The following is a 17,291-nucleotide window of genomic DNA, read 5'->3' on the forward strand; positions in this document are numbered from 1 at the left end:
GTTTTATAAATGACACACATTTCTTTAAAAGGTTTCTGGCCCAACTTTGTTGTACATCGAACGATCTCTTCCATTAACTTGGTAAACTGCTTACTACTAGTATTCCGAAGATGATCCCAGCTGGCAAGAGAATCAAAATGTGCACCAAGATATAACCAAGTCAATATATTGCTATAGTACCTTCCTTTTATTTCATGTCTACGAATTTATTTCTTGCCAGGACCACAAAAAATAGTATAAGTTTTACTTAGATTAACCTTCAAAGATCTACTGTCCATGAACGCTACAAAATATTCAGTGACTAAGTACAGACCGTTAGCTGTTCTTGCCATTAATAGCCCATCATCTGCATAAAGTAAAATGGAGGTGGAGCGAGATCTTATTCTAGGGAGGTCTAGTACTTTACTTTGTATCAATTTTACTGATGTATAGGGTGACGAGGAAAGGTGCCAAGAAACAACCTTGTCTGACCCCTCTCTTCATCCTAATAGAAGGTGAACACTCCTCATTTGGACCACAGCGAATTCTTGCGGTTGAGCTCTGACCCAGCTGGGCAAGACAAGCGACAATATCTTCTAGTGCAACTAGTGAAGCTAAAGTGTGGCACAATTTGAAGTGATTAACAAGATCAAAGGCACTGGTCAGGTCTATGAAACAAAGATGTAGGTGCTCATTTGAAGCCTTACTATATTTCCCAATTATTAGGCTCAAATTAAGACATTGTTCAGCCATACGATGCCTCTCCTGAAGCCATATTGTGATTCAGTAAGAGTCTCGCCTCCCTCAGCCCAGCCTTCTAATCTTCCCAATAGAACTCTACCCAAGATCTTCACAGACGAGACCAGGAGGGAGATCGGGTGGTAACACTTGGGATCTGATCTACTTCTCTTTTTTTTTTAAAAGTGACCACTATGGTCTCCGTCCAAGACTGGGGAAAGGTCCCTGGCCCTGCTGCATTAAACAAGAGCATTAACATGGGTGCCCAAAAGTCTGTTTTTATCAGGACTGAAAAGACACCCCCTGGCCAGGTGCCTTACCTTTACTACACCTTTCTATGGCAGAAGTGACCTCACCCACTGAAAATCTAAGCCGATGAGTCATACTTTTTAACTGCTACTGTTTCCCTCGATCATGTGAGCTATTAGAGATATCATCTTCTCTATCATTGAATACAGTACCAAAGTGGGTAACTCTGGTTTGACACAAGTTTCAAGTTTACATTTATTGGATTTAGTTCTCTACTGAGAACAACAAATTTAAAAATAAATGTGTTATTAAATATGAATAAAGTAATCATTTTAGTACAATTTTAAAAAAGTTTTACAAAATTTGAACAGATAATAACACACAGATTCACTAGGTGGTGACTTAAGAAGCGAAATCAAGCTCTGTACTGTTGTAGTATTACATCTTGTTTGATCTAATTTTAGGTACCGCTTTCTAGCATCTAACAATATCTAATTAGGGCATACAGACAACATGCTTCAAGTCTTGCACACCTCTGTTACAGAGGTCACATAAGCCACTGGCGTTTTCGTTAAAATTCCACTTAAGAGGTAAAAGCTTTAAAATGGTGAATCTAAAGCCGAAGTAATATAATGCATCGCCGGACTCCATGCCTTAAGGTAAAACGAATATTCTGTTGCAAATGTATATATTCTATGTATATAGTCTCTTCGTAAAGTTCATAATGATGTAGTTTAGAGCAATGTTGGATGTCAAGATCATAACTTATCCTTGGTATTAAGTGTTTTAGGAAAAGCCTCAAGTGCGCAGGAGTCCAAGATTTCAGGAGTTCGGGTGTACAATTCGATAATTTGAATGCTGTAATTACGTTTTTACTAAAAACATATTTTGGTGATCCGAGGTCGAAAGTCTCAGTTTTTAATAAAAATCTTAAGGTGCCTTGTTCAGCGTGTATGACATTTTTAGGCCCATCTTATGATGTTGGTAATGCCGCTGGCATATAAACAGACTACAGAAAGCTCGAGGCGCAGAGCTTGTGCAGCGCTTTGTGACTTTACAGTCACTGACATTTAATTCCATGACCATTCCATTCCAACTATGAGCTTTATCCACGAGTCGTTAATTACCAAGTATATTTGATTTTCACCCAGGGCACAATAGACCTTTGAGGTGAGACCACTTAGGGTATTTCAGGGACCCTTTCACTCACAGATAGTACTCTGACGTGTGTTTTTAGATTTTTCTGCTTGCTTCTCTTTGACTTCATTTTCTTTTCCTAATGCTGAACATAGGTCTTCAATGTGCCATCCATTGTTCATGTTGTTCTAGCCATCCTTTGCAACATTTACATCGGTACTTGCTTTAACATGGATTCCAATTTAGGTAAGCGATTCTCTGGATGGTCTTCCTAGAGTTCTAATTTTATTGACAAAAATGATCATCAGACTTCACAATATATATATAAAATGCTTTTTGCAGGAACACATTTTCACCCCTACCTCTAATCATTGGCGAAGCTAAATTCTCTCATTTAATCACTTGCAACGCTGGTTTCTGTTTTATGTAATTTCACGTCTCAGTTGTAATCAGATTTGAGGTACCTAGGTACGCCACTCACGTCAGATCTTCTCTCCAGGTACACCTTTCCTTTTAGTTGTTACTGGTTAATAACTGGTAAGTTCTCTCCCCGTAAGTTTCCATTTCCGTATAAAAATCCATTTTGTTCCAATCAGGTGTGTGCGAAATTTGCATTCCTTACTTTTGTGTAATTTTGTGACATTTCAGTATAATGATACTCAATTATGCACAATTACATGAAGCGCAAATCTGTCATTTATCAATATATTTTAGCGCAAAATGCATTGCTGTGTCAAATTCTGACGAGATGAAGCATTTTACACTAAAACATAGTGTCAAAAACAAAGCTGCTGTAAACAAAAGCTGTCTGTTGTGTGGTGTCTCACACTCCCACGCTATAAATGTCCTGCAAATAATGACGTATTTAACAATGCATATTACGTGGAGCAGTCCACCGTGCAAGTGCCATCCTAATTTGGTTCTGATGCCATTTCCCTGCTCGACCACTTCTACTCAGTCGAATTTCTTTTTCCACCGCACCTTTTTTCCATATAATTTTGCAGTGTCAAGGCTCATCTTCGTCATTGCCTAGGAAGGGAAGCTTGGATCTTGTGCAACTTTGGCTCCCTACAGTTGGTCCAGAGAGCTCTTTCCCACATCCGCTCTGTCCTGATTTTCTTTGAATTTGGAGAACATTTATTTTTGGAAAAACATTTCCCTCAACAGTTATTTGGCAATCACCGCATGAAGACAGCTGTTAGCAGGTCAGTGCACAGCCTCGACCCGGATATTAGAAGACAGGATGTGCAGGAAAAGGGGGACTATGGCTTACGCAACCTCTCTCGGTAAATAGGAACCTGTGCACACCATCCCTTTCCTGTAGTGATATCACCTTGTACACACGCAAGACCAGAAATAAAGCACCAATGACGTTCCTACACCTTTCTCAGAACAGTTCTTTCTTGTGAATCCCTTTGGAGACCTCCGCATGGGACTGCTGCAGATACTTACATCCCAGCGAGGCCCGCCCTACCACCAGTAGGTGTCCCACTGCCTGCAGCCGTGGTGAGGAGGCTTCTGTGCCGCCTCTGCTCCATCACAACAGTCACACATCTGCTTCAAATGTCGACTTGTGGCGCTCCACTCGAACTAATTCTCTCACCAACGTACGTGCTTACGGACAGCTCAGATGTTTTATGCCCCATGGTTTGGCCACCATTTACAGTGTGGAAACAGGGTCCCGCTGTAATCTGCATAGTTCTTGTCCTGCAAACTCTTTGGTTCGTGCTCCTCATTTTAGGAGGGGGAGGGGCATGTGCCAGGTCTTCCACAGTGGACCATCAGCTGGCTCTGCCATCTTAAAACGTACAATCCGTTAAAATGCCGATGGCCACTGTAGATTAGACGATCTGCCCTCTTTAAAGCAATCCTACAGACTGATACTTTACTTCTTAAAAGTCTGGTGGTCCCAAGCAAGAAACCTTAGAAATGAGCCCCGTGTGCTGGGAAAAAAATCCCAGCATGTCAGAGTAATAACTTTTTTCTTTTACAGAAACAACCTCCATTTCACTTTGAATAGAATCAAGTCCACCCCTTTTTTTCAAATATCTCTCACACATCTCCTACAGTACACACCTTTATGCCCCTTTACTGATGCCTTAATTCTGGGTGAAATATTTTGATAAAGCACCACAACAAGGGTTTGTGTCTTGTGTAGTCCTTCTGGGGAATGTGCTTTTTATTTCAGGCAAAGACATTGGTGACACCGTTGGTAATGACCTATTTCTGAACTCACTATAATACCATTGAGGTTGTTTAGGATCCGAAACCATAGAATCACTGGTAGCTTCACATGATGATGTGGAATAGTCTAAAATCCATGAAAACGCAGACCCTGTAACGCAAGCAATGCTTGTTAAGACAGGCCTCAATAAAGCATTGATGGTGATTTGGTTTAGGGACTAACCAGTTGGCTGTAGCAGCTGACTTTCCACTTGGGCACACTCTGGCTTCCTAAGAATCTCATTTAATATCCTGGTGGTACAATTGCATTATAATATCTGGTAAAAATTGAGTATGTTCAAAAACTGGATAACCAAAAATATTAGCAGTTTTATTTATTTTTTAAAAGCGAACACGTACACCCACTCACATTGCCTGCCTCGCTTTACCGTTATCAATATTATTAAGCGCTTGCAAATAACTTTCAAAGTAGTTTGTACGATTCGAATTGCTTTATGCATTTATAAACCTACAAACCATACTCCACTGAGATGTGGACCAAAGGAAAACACACTGCTACATTATGTGAGCCCTAGAAACCGACTTGCCTCCACCCAGATCTGTTCCCCTTTCCCTTTACCTGACGGTTGAGTCGTATGGAGAGGATGTTGCTGGAATAGCTGTAATTGCAGATCTCGGTGCCTTTCTTAAAATGGTAGACGTTCATCTGCCGGGGCTTGATGCGACTGACCACCACTACCAGGCTGCTGGAGAAGAGCCTCTCCACGATGTACACCTCTGGCGTCTCTTCTGGAAGGACCCGGGAAAAGGAAGGTCAGATCAGCAGCTCAAGCGTGCACACCCAATCAGTCCATATAGCTTGCAAATTATTATAATGCACATAGTGGCCCTTTGATATTTCCAAGCTCTCGCTGCTCATGACTAAGTCACATTAAAAATGTCCACACCATATATTAACAAGTAACATACCTTTAAGAAAATTCATGTTTTGAGGTGTTCCATCACCCTATTTTCTTGCTCTGGCAACTGTTGTTTTGAAGTCTGCAGTGGCTTTTGCCTACTTAATTCCTGCTGCCACTTGGGCTTGGTTTAGAGAATAGATTATTTTATTTCCAGACCCTTCAGTAATTGCTCCAGCTAATTGGAGTACCGCGATGCCACACTAGTAGCAGTTGCACGCTATTCAATGACGGGTAACATAACGTACCACAGGGCATTACCTGGGCCAGGTCCTGCCAGTGCTCACCACCGGCAGTTCTAAAAACCAGTGCTGAGAGGGGTCTCTATCGGGCTCTTCATTTTTCCCTCAGGGTGGAAAAAAAATCTCAACTCTGCAGCAGTGCCACCCATCACTACCTTTGAAAGAACTATAAGGAGTCTCTTTGAAATTACCTCAGCCTCATTATTTCAAAACTGAAGCACTTTCAATATTCTATACAACAAAGCCATAGTTGTTTCTTATTTATCTAGCACAACTAACAACCATTGGTAAAGCCAATAGCCCTGGCTTGTTGTAGGTGTAATGTTACTTGTTGTATTATATCTCTGTATGCAATCAGAGACGCAGCAAAATACCAGTCGGGAGGACGCTATGCAAACCACAGATATTTAACTTGCATATTTTTAAGCCACACCCTTGATTGCATTTTCTACGCCCCTTTGAGAGTCCCCCTAGTTTTTTCAGTCCACTTAAAGCCCTGACGTACCATAACATAATATAGCATAAAATAACATACCATAACACAGAATAACATAACAGTCACTCTGGCGAGACAAGTGTGTGTATATGCAGGACTAGTCCAACTTTGGGAATTAGTCGTGAAGGACCCCTATTATATATTCCGTTTAAAACAATTATAAAGTATAAAATGTCATTGTCTTAGCTTTGCTAAAATGCATTGCACAACACATGCACAACCCAATTCATTCCTTTGTGGATTCTGCCTACCAGCTGCTGCTCCTTCAAAGTATTAGCCACGCTATACCCAGGAAGTGTGGGAAGACATGGGCTGTCAAAGGGGTATTTGTACTTGAATAGATTTCAGTAGCACCTTCCCTCGTTATAGAAGGGAAGCCACCAGATGTACTAGAGCCGGGCTCTGCATACAGAAGGCCTGGACAAAGTGGAGGCATTTCCTTTGTAGTTCAGCAGTTGTAACTGGAAGGGACATGTGGTGAGCAGAGAGGCAGGATTGAGCTCTACACACTTGAGAGAGGGAACCACTATGTCAGATTTTGTGTACATGCACTTTTTATTCCAGAAAACATATGCTTAGGACAGGAACTGCATTACCTTTGGGTAAAAGTGGAAGTGGGAAACCTGGATATTTTAATAGGCTTGACTAGGCATCATCACAATTGATTTACTCTTTAAAAGGCTATACTTGATCCACTCAAAGGATAGAATGCCTACATATACTTTTACTGCCGTAAATCCGTAGTCCTTGCCACTTTGACATCTAGGCTGGACTACGCAAATGGTCTATATCTCGGCCTTCCTAAATATTCGATTAAACGCCTCCAGATGGTGCAGAATGCGGCTGCGGGACTGATTGGACGCATACCTTTTCGGCATCATGTCTCTCCGCATTTACTCGAACTTCACTGGCTCCCAGTAGCCAAAAGAATCAAATTTAAGGCCTTGACTCTGGCCTATCGGGCGCTAAAGGGAAAGTGCCCCGAATACCTTAAACATAGGCTATGTTGCTATATGCAAAATCGGTCCCTGAGATCAAACTCACAAAATCTGCTCTGTATCCCCGGCTTTGCAAAAGCCCGTCTGGGTGACAGAGGACGGCCAAGATGTGGAACACTCTGCCTGGTAACCTTCGCCAGGCTGATTCTGAGACCTGCTTCAGAAAAGCGCTGAAGACATGACTCTTCAGGCCTGACTAGGCTTGGGAGCAGGGCTTGGACCTCTATGCGCGTAATGCCTGCTGTTAGAGCGCCGGGACACCTCTGAATGAGGTAGCTGTTGCACTTTATAAGTTTCAGTATTATTATATAAAGAGGAGATAAAAGTCTATGCCTCCAGTGATTACATCTTGCCTGATGGAGTACTGGAGACAGTTGTCTTTAACTTTATCATGAATGTCTGCTCCAGTATTTTACCTCAGGATAGTAGTACAGACTAACGCTAACCCATAGAGCTAGAGAGGAATGGTCCTGCCAGAGAAGCCTACTTGCCCTATAGAAATTTCCTCTTGTGGCATCAGGATGCAGATATTGTGCTTAGACAAAGGAGCCGTACCTAGCTAAAATAATTTAAATGGTCAGGAAGAAGTAGAGATTTCTCTAGGTTTCTCTGTATAACCTCCATCCTTAGTCTGGGGGTGCAGAAAGTCATGAGAGAGAAACTGTTGTTAGCCTATAAGAATCCCAGTGGATTCCTGGGACCAGGAGATTCAGTAATTCATCCCTTGGTGAGAAGGATCGGTCTCCTTGAGCTTATGCACAGTTTCGTGCACCCTAATTGGAAGTCATTACGAATAGCCCGTCGCCACATATCCTATACCCAGGGGGTGCTCAGTGTCTGCGGCGAGATCACACCCACATGGAGGGCCTAGACGGAGTGCGACCACAAACGCATCTCGACTGTCACTTGGAACGCGATCCAGAAGTGTTCATGCCGGGAGCGGAGGTGCTTTGGGGGCCATGAGTGACTGAATCTAGACTTCGCTCTCCATGTCTTTGCTGTCAAAGCTTGTAAACGTGCATTGTTCCCGGTTGTCTGTCAAGGTCATCAAATAGTGGGATCTGAGCTATGTGCAGCATAGAGAAGTGGTAATTGACCTAGAGTCCCTCGGCTCTGGGGGCTGCGGACATTAGAACTAAATCCAACCGATCAGCTAGCAGGACGGAAAAGTCCAAAAAGATACCCAAAATTATGAAAGATAAAGACAATAGAGTGCAAACCAACAAAATTTCAAATTATGCGCAGCCATGGCCCCAGGGACCAGACTGTCCAGACATGAACCAGGATAAGCAAGGGGAGGACATGCAACACCCCACAGATCCAGACCCATTCTCTTGCAGATATTATGGTGGCGATTCAGGCCACCGAAGAAGACATGGTTCACAGTTGCGATTGATGTTAACTTACTGGGATGCGATCTCCATAAAGTGTTGGATAGACACGGTCACGCTGCCGCAGAAAAGAGTGATACAACTGAATGATCGCGCCGAGGATGCGGAAGGCAGCACAAGAATGAACAACTTAAGATTTATAGGATTTGCCGAAAAAGTCGAAGGCCCATCAGCTGAACCTTTCCTGGAGAATTGGATTGTCAATGATCTGGCCCCCAGGAGCCTCTCAAAACTTTTCAATATAGAGAAAGCCCATAAAGCGCTTGCTCCGCAGCCTCATCCTGGTGCTCTGCCAAGAGCTATAATAATCCGATTCTTCTATTACAGGGATAGAAACGTCATCCTTCAGGCCACTCGTTCGAAAGGGCCACAATCATATCAAGGTCTCACAAATGCAATTTATCCTGATTAGACACAAAAGGTACAGGACCAAAGGAAAACCTTCCTGGCAGTGAAACGCTGGCTCCGAGATGCAGGGATGAAGTGCAGTCTCCTCTATCCAGCCAAGTTGCGGGTGGAACATAAGGGAAAAGCTTTCTTCTTTTTTTTCCAGCAGCGGAAGTGACAGCCTGGCTGGATGAATCTGGCCAACCGGACTCCTGCTTGGCGTCCCAGTCGGGGTGCTCCCGTTCTTCGCAGGGAAGAGGCCCGAGTAGGGCCAGAATCTGTGACACTCAGAAGTCCCACAAAGAGGACAGTGGAAGCATGGGTAGAATTCGGGTGCGCCCAGATGGAACCCTGCAATTGGCAGAGATAGTCTCAGACTCCGAAGAAGGAACTCAAGATGTAATTCTAGACTCCACTATGTCAAAGACTCTACGAGCTGAGAGTGATGTATCCGGCCTGGCCTGGGAGATACAGATAAGTTTAAACAGTATCTCACACATGAATGATGCATATGCTGCGGTAGAATGTCATATCTGTAATGTACCACCACTAGCGGAAGGGACTGCCCCCACCCTCCAGGGGGCGAGACACGAGCTAGGAGCTAGAGACTTGCCGCTTTCTCGGTTGCTTGTATGTTAATATTATTGGGGTATCGAGTTAAGAAGCACTGGACTTGGAGTAAGCATATAGGTAGGGAAAAATGGACTTCGGTGCAATGGTTATTTATTTCATGTAATTTGTTAATGTGTGGGGTGATGGGGTGACATTGGCAGGCCTTAACTCTCCGCGGTCGGGGGGAGGCGGGACCAGCAATGCTGCCCAGGAGGAGGGGGGATTGGGGAGTTCAGATTGTTCAACAAGTTGGGGTCTGGTGGGCATTTTTCACCAAAACAACTGGTCTGAGTGTCATATATGGAATTAAAGTTCAACTCGGTGGGGGGAGGTCAAGAGAGGTGGTGGGTAACTGGGGGCGGGGGAGAGCACAAATTGCAGAGTCATGGTTGTGGCTTCTAATCCCTTGAAAATACTCACGTGGAATGTCTGGGGATTGGCAGCATTCCAGAAACTTAGACGTGTATTTGCCTATTTAAAATGCTATAAAATGTTGATCGCATGCCTGCAGGAAACACACATGTGGGGGGACTCGCTACCATGCACTAGACTTAGGTGGAAGGGCAAGATGTACGCCACTTCATATTAAGGCTTTGCAAGGGGGACACTTATTTGGGTAGCACCTGGCTTTCCCTTTCAACATTTACATCATGTTGAGGACTGAGGGGTGATATGTGATCCTGCACGGTACGATGGAAGGGAGGGAAATATGCATCATAAATGTATACATGCCCAATGGCGACTCCCCCACCTTATTTCCCTCCGTCATGGCGGCAGCTACACCATACTAAGGTACTGCAGTAATACTGGTGGGGGATGTTAACTGTGTCCTAGATGAGACACTGGAGCGTGAGCCTCCCCGACTGCACACAAAACCTTGCATGACTGAGACATTGAAAGATATCCTGCAATGCATGCAACTCACGGATATATGGAGACTGCACTACCCTGGACAGAGGACATTTTCATGTCATACACCGGCGACTAACACGTATAGCCGTCTAGACTACTGTTTAACTTCCCAGGAAATGACCCTGGAAGTAAAAGGGATAACTTATCAGTCAAGATATCTCTCTGACCATTCACCTGTTTTGCTTAGCTTTGAGGGTCAACGACCTCTGTCAGCAATCCCTATGTTGCGTCTCAGGGCAGAGGTATTGTCGGACCCCCCCTTTGCAGCGGTAGTTTCGACCACTTTGGTTAGATACTTTGAGGAAAATTGGGGAACGGTCTCTAGTAGGGACTATGATTGGGAAGTCATGAAGGTGGTCCTTAGGCAGATCCATGTGCACACGGCCTACAGGAAGACGCAACAATTGAAGCAGGATATAGGCACCCAGGATGGCAGATTGGCTTAACTCTAGATAGAGATCCACACATCTCCACATAAAATGGGAGAATGGTGCGTAGCTCGCTCAGAATTACTGGAATCATGGAAATGTCTAGAAAAGTACAACTATACTGCATATCGGCAACGCTTGCACCGGGAGGGGGATAGGTCTGGGGCCATGCTGGGCAGGCTATTATAAATGGAATCTACCATGATACCTATAATACATATTCAGGATAGCAATGGGAAACTGAAACAAAACCTAGGAGTGATTCTTGACATACTCGCTAAACACTTAGCTACAGGAAACGACCCGTACCTCCACAGGACGCCATAAACAAGTTCCTGGCCTCATCGGAGTTACCCCACTTGGATCAAGCGGCTGGAGAGCGCTGGGGGCTCTGATAACAAAAGAAGAGATAATGGAGGCTATCAAACTTTTGAAAACTGGTAAAACTCCAGGAAGCAACGGCTTCCCGGCTGAATTTTATCAACACTTTGCACCCATATTACTTGACTGGTTACTGACGGTATATAATGAAGCTCTTATAGGTGCAGATTTTACTGGCATCCATGAGTGAGGCATTGGTAATAATGATCCCAAAGCAAGACAGGGATCCTCAGCTGTCGAACTCATATAGACCAATTTCGCTTTTAAATTTGGATGTGAAACTAATAAGTTGTACCCTGGCGATTAGACTTCTTCCTTATATGACCCATCTGATCCATACAGACCAGGCTGGTTTTATTCCACAACGAAGCACCGCTTATAATCTACAGCGTTTGGCACACGCTCCTTGTCTGGTGGAGGAGGACTAAGCCCTCGCCCTATTAGAATTAGAACAAGCCTTCGACTCAGTGGCCTGGCCTTATGCATGGACTGTATTACAACGAATGGAGGTGGGTCAGGGATTTCCTAAATGGACGCAATTGTTGTACATGGCTCCCCGGGCAGGATCAGGGCAGGGGATAGGGTTTCTGAGGCATTTCCGCTGGCAAGGGGAAACAGGCAGGGATGCCCCCTGTCGCCTCTTATATTCGCAATGGAACCATTGGCGGCCGTAGTGAGGGATCGGATTTGAGAATGGGGGCTATCTTTGGACAAAACAAAACGAACCGTTCGTGTTTATCCGGCAACCTACTCAGTCAATACCAATCCTCCTAGAAGTACTGCAGGAATTCAGTGCTGTGTCTGGTCTCCGAACAAACCAGGAGAAATCTAAACTACTCCCACTTGGGAAATTGGCAAACCAACCAAGTGCCCAGCTCCCTAGAGTGGGGCTTCCCTGGACGACCTTGGCTCCCAGATATTTAGGGGTTAAGCTGGCACATAAGCCCGAAATCTATCTAGAACTTAACACAGGGAGGGTCGTGGAAGGGCTTCAGGACTCCATACGTTTCTGGAGAGAATTGCCCTTATCCATCATGGGCAGGATCGCTATCACTAAGATGATCATCTTGCCCAGATGCCTTTATGCGTTACAGCATTCACTATACAGAATCCCCGGTAGTTGATTTAAAATACAAAATACAATACAAAATAGCAGACAAACTGACTTGCTGTGGGGCTCCAAACGTAAACGTATCTGTCTGCCAACAGTACAGAGACTGTGGCAAAAAGGAGGGGTAGAGGTCCCATGTCTGGAATTATATTACATGGCTGCTCAATTACAACATGCAATTCGCTGGCTGGATGCTCAGGATAATTGGGAAAAAAGACCGCTGGCAGGGACGCACACGGGAAAATCATTGCCAGAGCGTTGATGCTCGGCAGGGGGATCCCCAGAGATTGCCCTTACATAATCCGTCATGTAGCCGAAGTGTGGGAGAACACAATACGAAAAGTGGTAAGACATGCACCATATGCCCCGGACAGGCCTTTGTGGGTGGTACAACGTTTTGCTAAGATAGCCGAATCAATGTCAGTATGAAAATGAAAAGAAGGGGGGTTTATACAATAATGGTCTGTTTATGTCTAGAGAGAATGCGGAAGCCTCATTTGATTTGGGCAGCGGCCAGTTTCTACAATACATAAATATAGCCTGGGTAGCTAGAGAGCTCTGGCCGTCCTTCCCTGAGAAGCCTCCCATAGCTAAAACATTGCAAGTAATGCTCTATGTGGCTCAAGATCGACATTTGATTACCCACCTATATTGTGAGATACGCAAGGATTTGCCAAGGAGAATACTCCCTATGCAGTCGAGATGGGATGAGGTGGTGGGAGATCCCATAACGGAACAGGAATGGGGGAGGATACATGAAGGGGTCAAAACGGTGAGCTTGACTGCTCGCTTTAAATTGATACAGTATATTTTTGTTCATCATGGCCTATCTCACCCCCAAAGTGCTGGTTAAAATATACCCGGACTGCTCCAGTGAATGCCCCGATGTGAGGAATCGGAGGCTGGATTCCTGCATATGGTGTGGATGTGCCCATCTCTAAACTGTTTCTGTTCAGAAATCCTACAGAAAATACAAGAGGCCACATGCTGGCAGGTCTCCAGGGAGGTACGTACAGTACTATTAGGTCTACTGCCCACTCCCAAAAATAGGAAACTTAGTAGGAAATTTGTACTCCTGGGGTTAATATTGGCGAAAAAGTGAATTGTGATCACATGGATGAGCTCTATACCCCCGAGATGTGAAATATGGTTGAAGGACGTGTGCGAATGGGCAACAGCGGAGAAAGTTAGGATGAAACAGATCTGAAGAGATGATAAATTAGAAGATGATATCAGGACTTGGATTGCAATGATCACTGATCTGAAAGATTCCCCCTCCCCCCCCAACCAGTTAGTGAAAACAACAAAGACAAGCACAGAAACGACCTACCACAAGATCTAAGACAACCCTAAGATAGCAGAGGCCAGTAACAACTCAGACCATAACACCAGTGGGGAACTTCAGCCTGAGGAGCCAGTACAAAGATCTAAGGATTTTTTTTCAAGATTGCAATGCTACCAGAACCTATATAAAAACTTCACACTTCATGTCACTTCTGCAGAACTGTAACAACATGCCAAGCATACACAAAAACAGAGTAACCATTGGTGGCTACAATTCAGCAGTTTGCCATGCCCTGAGCTTGTTTTTGGTCTGAGGAAAGCCTAAATTATGAATGGCTTCTTTTTATTGAGGATTTAAAAATACGTTATTTGGCAGAGCAGACCAAGGTGAGTGTACTACAGTTTGATATAGCTGATGCTGTTAATCAGGAGGATAACATGAATAGGTGGCTCACAAATTCAAGCTTAGTATGTATGTGCACACAGATTTTCAAATTTCAAAACCACAGCAGAACCAGGCGCAGAGAAACAGCATTGGTCAATAGCCAAGCGGACAAATTAGATACACCAAAGTAGTAGTCAAGAAGGCACTTGTGTCAGAACAATTAATATGGTAGCAAATATGGTGGAGTGGCTGCATTTCACATTGGCTCTCCCCAAGTTTACTACAGGGTGCTATGCCCTTCTCCACACCCTTCTTGAAAAAAGAGATCTTTACAAATTTCCATTTTACACCAGCCCCTCTAGTAGACATCAGTGGTAAAGGTTAAAAAATGTCTTCATTTGATAAGAACCAGACAGAAGAAGGCCCCTGTCTTGGAGAACGTTCTGGAGCCATGGGACCGGTGACACTGATTCTCTGGCAAAGTCTAAGCCACTTGTGGTAGTTTCCAGAGTCCATTAATTTTGCTGTCAGTTCCCATCAGGAAAGTGGTGCAGAAGATGGAGAGAATTGATCAGAATCTTGGCCTGCTAATTTTTAATAAAGTGCTGATAATCATCACTAAATGCGGCTACCAACTACATTCAACATCAAGAGGCACCTATCTCAGTCAAGGTCAACACCTGACTGCTTGCTTTTTCAGTGAAAGAATCTCTTACCTTCAAGAGCTGTACTATCTTCTCTCCGTTTACATTAATTGTTTCTGGAAAATAGTGTGGTGCCGGAAAAGCGAATAATTAGTGAGCTAGCACCAAACTGAATGTCATGAAACATCTAAGCATGTCTTTTTATGCCACTTTCAATATGAAACTGGTATCCTGCAATATTCTAATGAAAGTGAATGTGTAGAATGGAAAGCGTATACATATTAGTCATTGGTAGGGCTCTAAGGAGATGGATGATTGTTTAGTACTGTTTGTCCAAATAGGTGTCCTATAATGGTAATTCTATCATTTTGTAAACGTTCTGTATTATCTATACATCCCTACTCTAGTAAACCTAAGCATGCCATTCATAGAGCACCTTAATGTAGATAACTGGGACATAAGTTTATCTACTGTCAGATGGGCTCTTTGAGTAAATTTTACTGGGCGAGCCCGAACGTCTATGCACGTGGCACATGCCTGATGTTTGCCATACTCCTTAAGGCACGGCCAATGAATTTACATTTGTAGCAATTTCTTTTGTTAAGTCTTATCCAAGGTCTTTTAAGAGGGTTTCCTATGTATCCACTGGACTTCAGTTGTGGAATTCCGAAACCAGGTACACAAAGGAGAAACCTCTCTTCTGACTTCAGCAAATTGTTATTCAGTCATTAGTGTTCTGTCTAATCAGAAATGATTTTTATTACAATATATAGTAGTTCTTTTTTTGAAAGGGTGATGTTCATTTCTTCACTCATTGTTATGCTCACCAAATATAACTTCGAATTAACTGGAATAAAAATGTAGTGAAATGTTAAAGCCTTGACTTTAGCTTTACAGTAGACTCTCACCCTCTTTTGCTCAGAAGCTGGAATCCTAGTAAAGATTTGTTTGGGTTTTTCCTTTGTAACAGAAATGGATGATATGACATGCTGTGTTCCTGTGTGCATAGGCTGAGTATACAGTCTGGATGCTGTGAGAATGTGATTAAGCACAGGATTGTTTGTGTCTGTGTGTTGAGGCAAGCCCAGAGGTTGGAGCCCTAACTGGTCCTATCACAGTTTTACTGTCATGGACTGGTGTTGGGGTGGTAATACTGGGCTGCACTGGTGTTTGAATGTTTTGTTTTCAGAAGTTTCAGTCTGAGCGCACCAGCGGCTGTCATCATTACGTGTGAGAGACATTTAATACAATGCTTGTTCAGTTTCCAGAGAATGAGGTCCTGGGTGCAGATGTAGGTATTCTTTCTTTCTTTTGGCACCTGGTCATGCTAGTTTGACCAGCTCGTGTGACTGGGTGTTGGGCATGGTGGAGTGCTGGGCTGCAGTTTTGTGTATGGGCAACAGTATGTGATGAAGGGCATTCTCCTTCTGAGCATGCATGTATGTGTTGCTTGTAGAAGATGGAGCATTGAGAGTTTGTTTTGTTGTTTCTGGGTCACTGTTGCAGTGACATTAATCCTGTGTGTAGGGAAAGAGCATGATACAGTGCACCGGTATGCCTGATTTATTCAGAATGTAAGAAAAAGGGATTATGTATTGATGTGATGAGTATATGTATATGTATGCATAACTGAGTGGGCATGCTCTACAGGTTTGAGTGTGGAAACTGTGATAATGCATGGAATGTTGGTGTCTGTGTGATGAGGGGAGGCCTGGGAGCTGATTACAGATGGAGGGAGAATGGAGCAGTAACAGGAACTTAGCAAACACAAGATGGACGGAGTGCTGAAACTTTTCAACCACTCACCCCCAGTCAAGAGATTTGGGTTTAATCCATTGTTCTTTTGCTCACTATGCCACCCCAGTTTGGACACAGCCATATGCAAATCAGTTTTGACCATGTTCCTCATGGGAAGCTAGCTTGGCTGTTGAGGGATGTTACCCCGAAACCGGTCCCAGGATGCCTGTTTCCGGTCCAGGGAAGACCTGGCTTGGCAGTTCAAGCTGGACCGTTCCCATGAGGCACAGTGTCAAGAGTGATTTTCATATGGCTGGGTCTGAACTGGGGTGGCGAAGTGAGCTAAAAAATGATGATGGATTCGACCCAGATCTGTGACTGGGGGTGAGTGTCTGAAAAGTTTCAGCGCTGAGTCCATCATCTCCTTGCATTTGCTTTGTGTTTGCAGTAACAGGAACTATCACGCTGTGGTTGTAAACCATGAAATAAAGAAGTTACCTCCTTCCTGAATGGCTTTGAACGCTTTTATGAAGACCCTGCCCTCCAACTACAATACAAAACTTAGAATGATCTCAAACTCTTTTATTTTTTTATCATTATACGTCAACAACTCTGAAACTGAAAAGGACCTCGGTTTTACAAAACAACTAAAAGAGGGCATTCAATGAACAGAAAGAAATCAAGTTCTTTTTAAACAATACACCATAAGCATAAGTATGGTTGATGATGTCTGGTTCAGTTTCGAGACCTATTATGAAATTTGCTGGATGTCGTCCTAATAAACTATCCACATTATTGCTCCCCTCGCTAGTTTAACCCCTTCGGTGCTCATGACGGAATGGTTCCGTCATGACCCACGGTTGAGCTGTGCTCATGACGGAACCATTCCGTCATGAGCACACCCGCGCAAGATTCCGTCAGCACAGCGGCGGAATCTGCGCAGCATCGAAGGGGTTAATACAAAGCACTGTTATTCAACAATAAACAAAATATCGTTCCCGAGCAAAACACCAATAGATATTCACAGGTAAGCCATA

General features: G+C 43.8%; 1 protein-coding gene across 1 annotated transcript in view; it reads right to left on the minus strand.

Moving 5' to 3' along the window:
• The window catches only part of WIPI1 (WD repeat domain, phosphoinositide interacting 1), a 219,374-nt gene that overhangs the window by 135,624 nt on the left and 66,459 nt on the right, over window positions 1-17,291 (minus strand). Inside the window, exon 3 of the mRNA XM_085617301.1 lies at window positions 4,907-5,076. Coding sequence (XP_085473427.1) covers window positions 4,907-5,076 — 170 coding nt within the window. The remainder of the gene's footprint in view (window positions 1-4,906; window positions 5,077-17,291) is intronic.

Source organism: Triturus cristatus, chromosome 7, assembly GCF_964204655.1.
Source record: "Triturus cristatus chromosome 7, aTriCri1.1, whole genome shotgun sequence".
Lineage (NCBI taxonomy): Eukaryota > Metazoa > Chordata > Amphibia > Caudata > Salamandridae > Triturus > Triturus cristatus.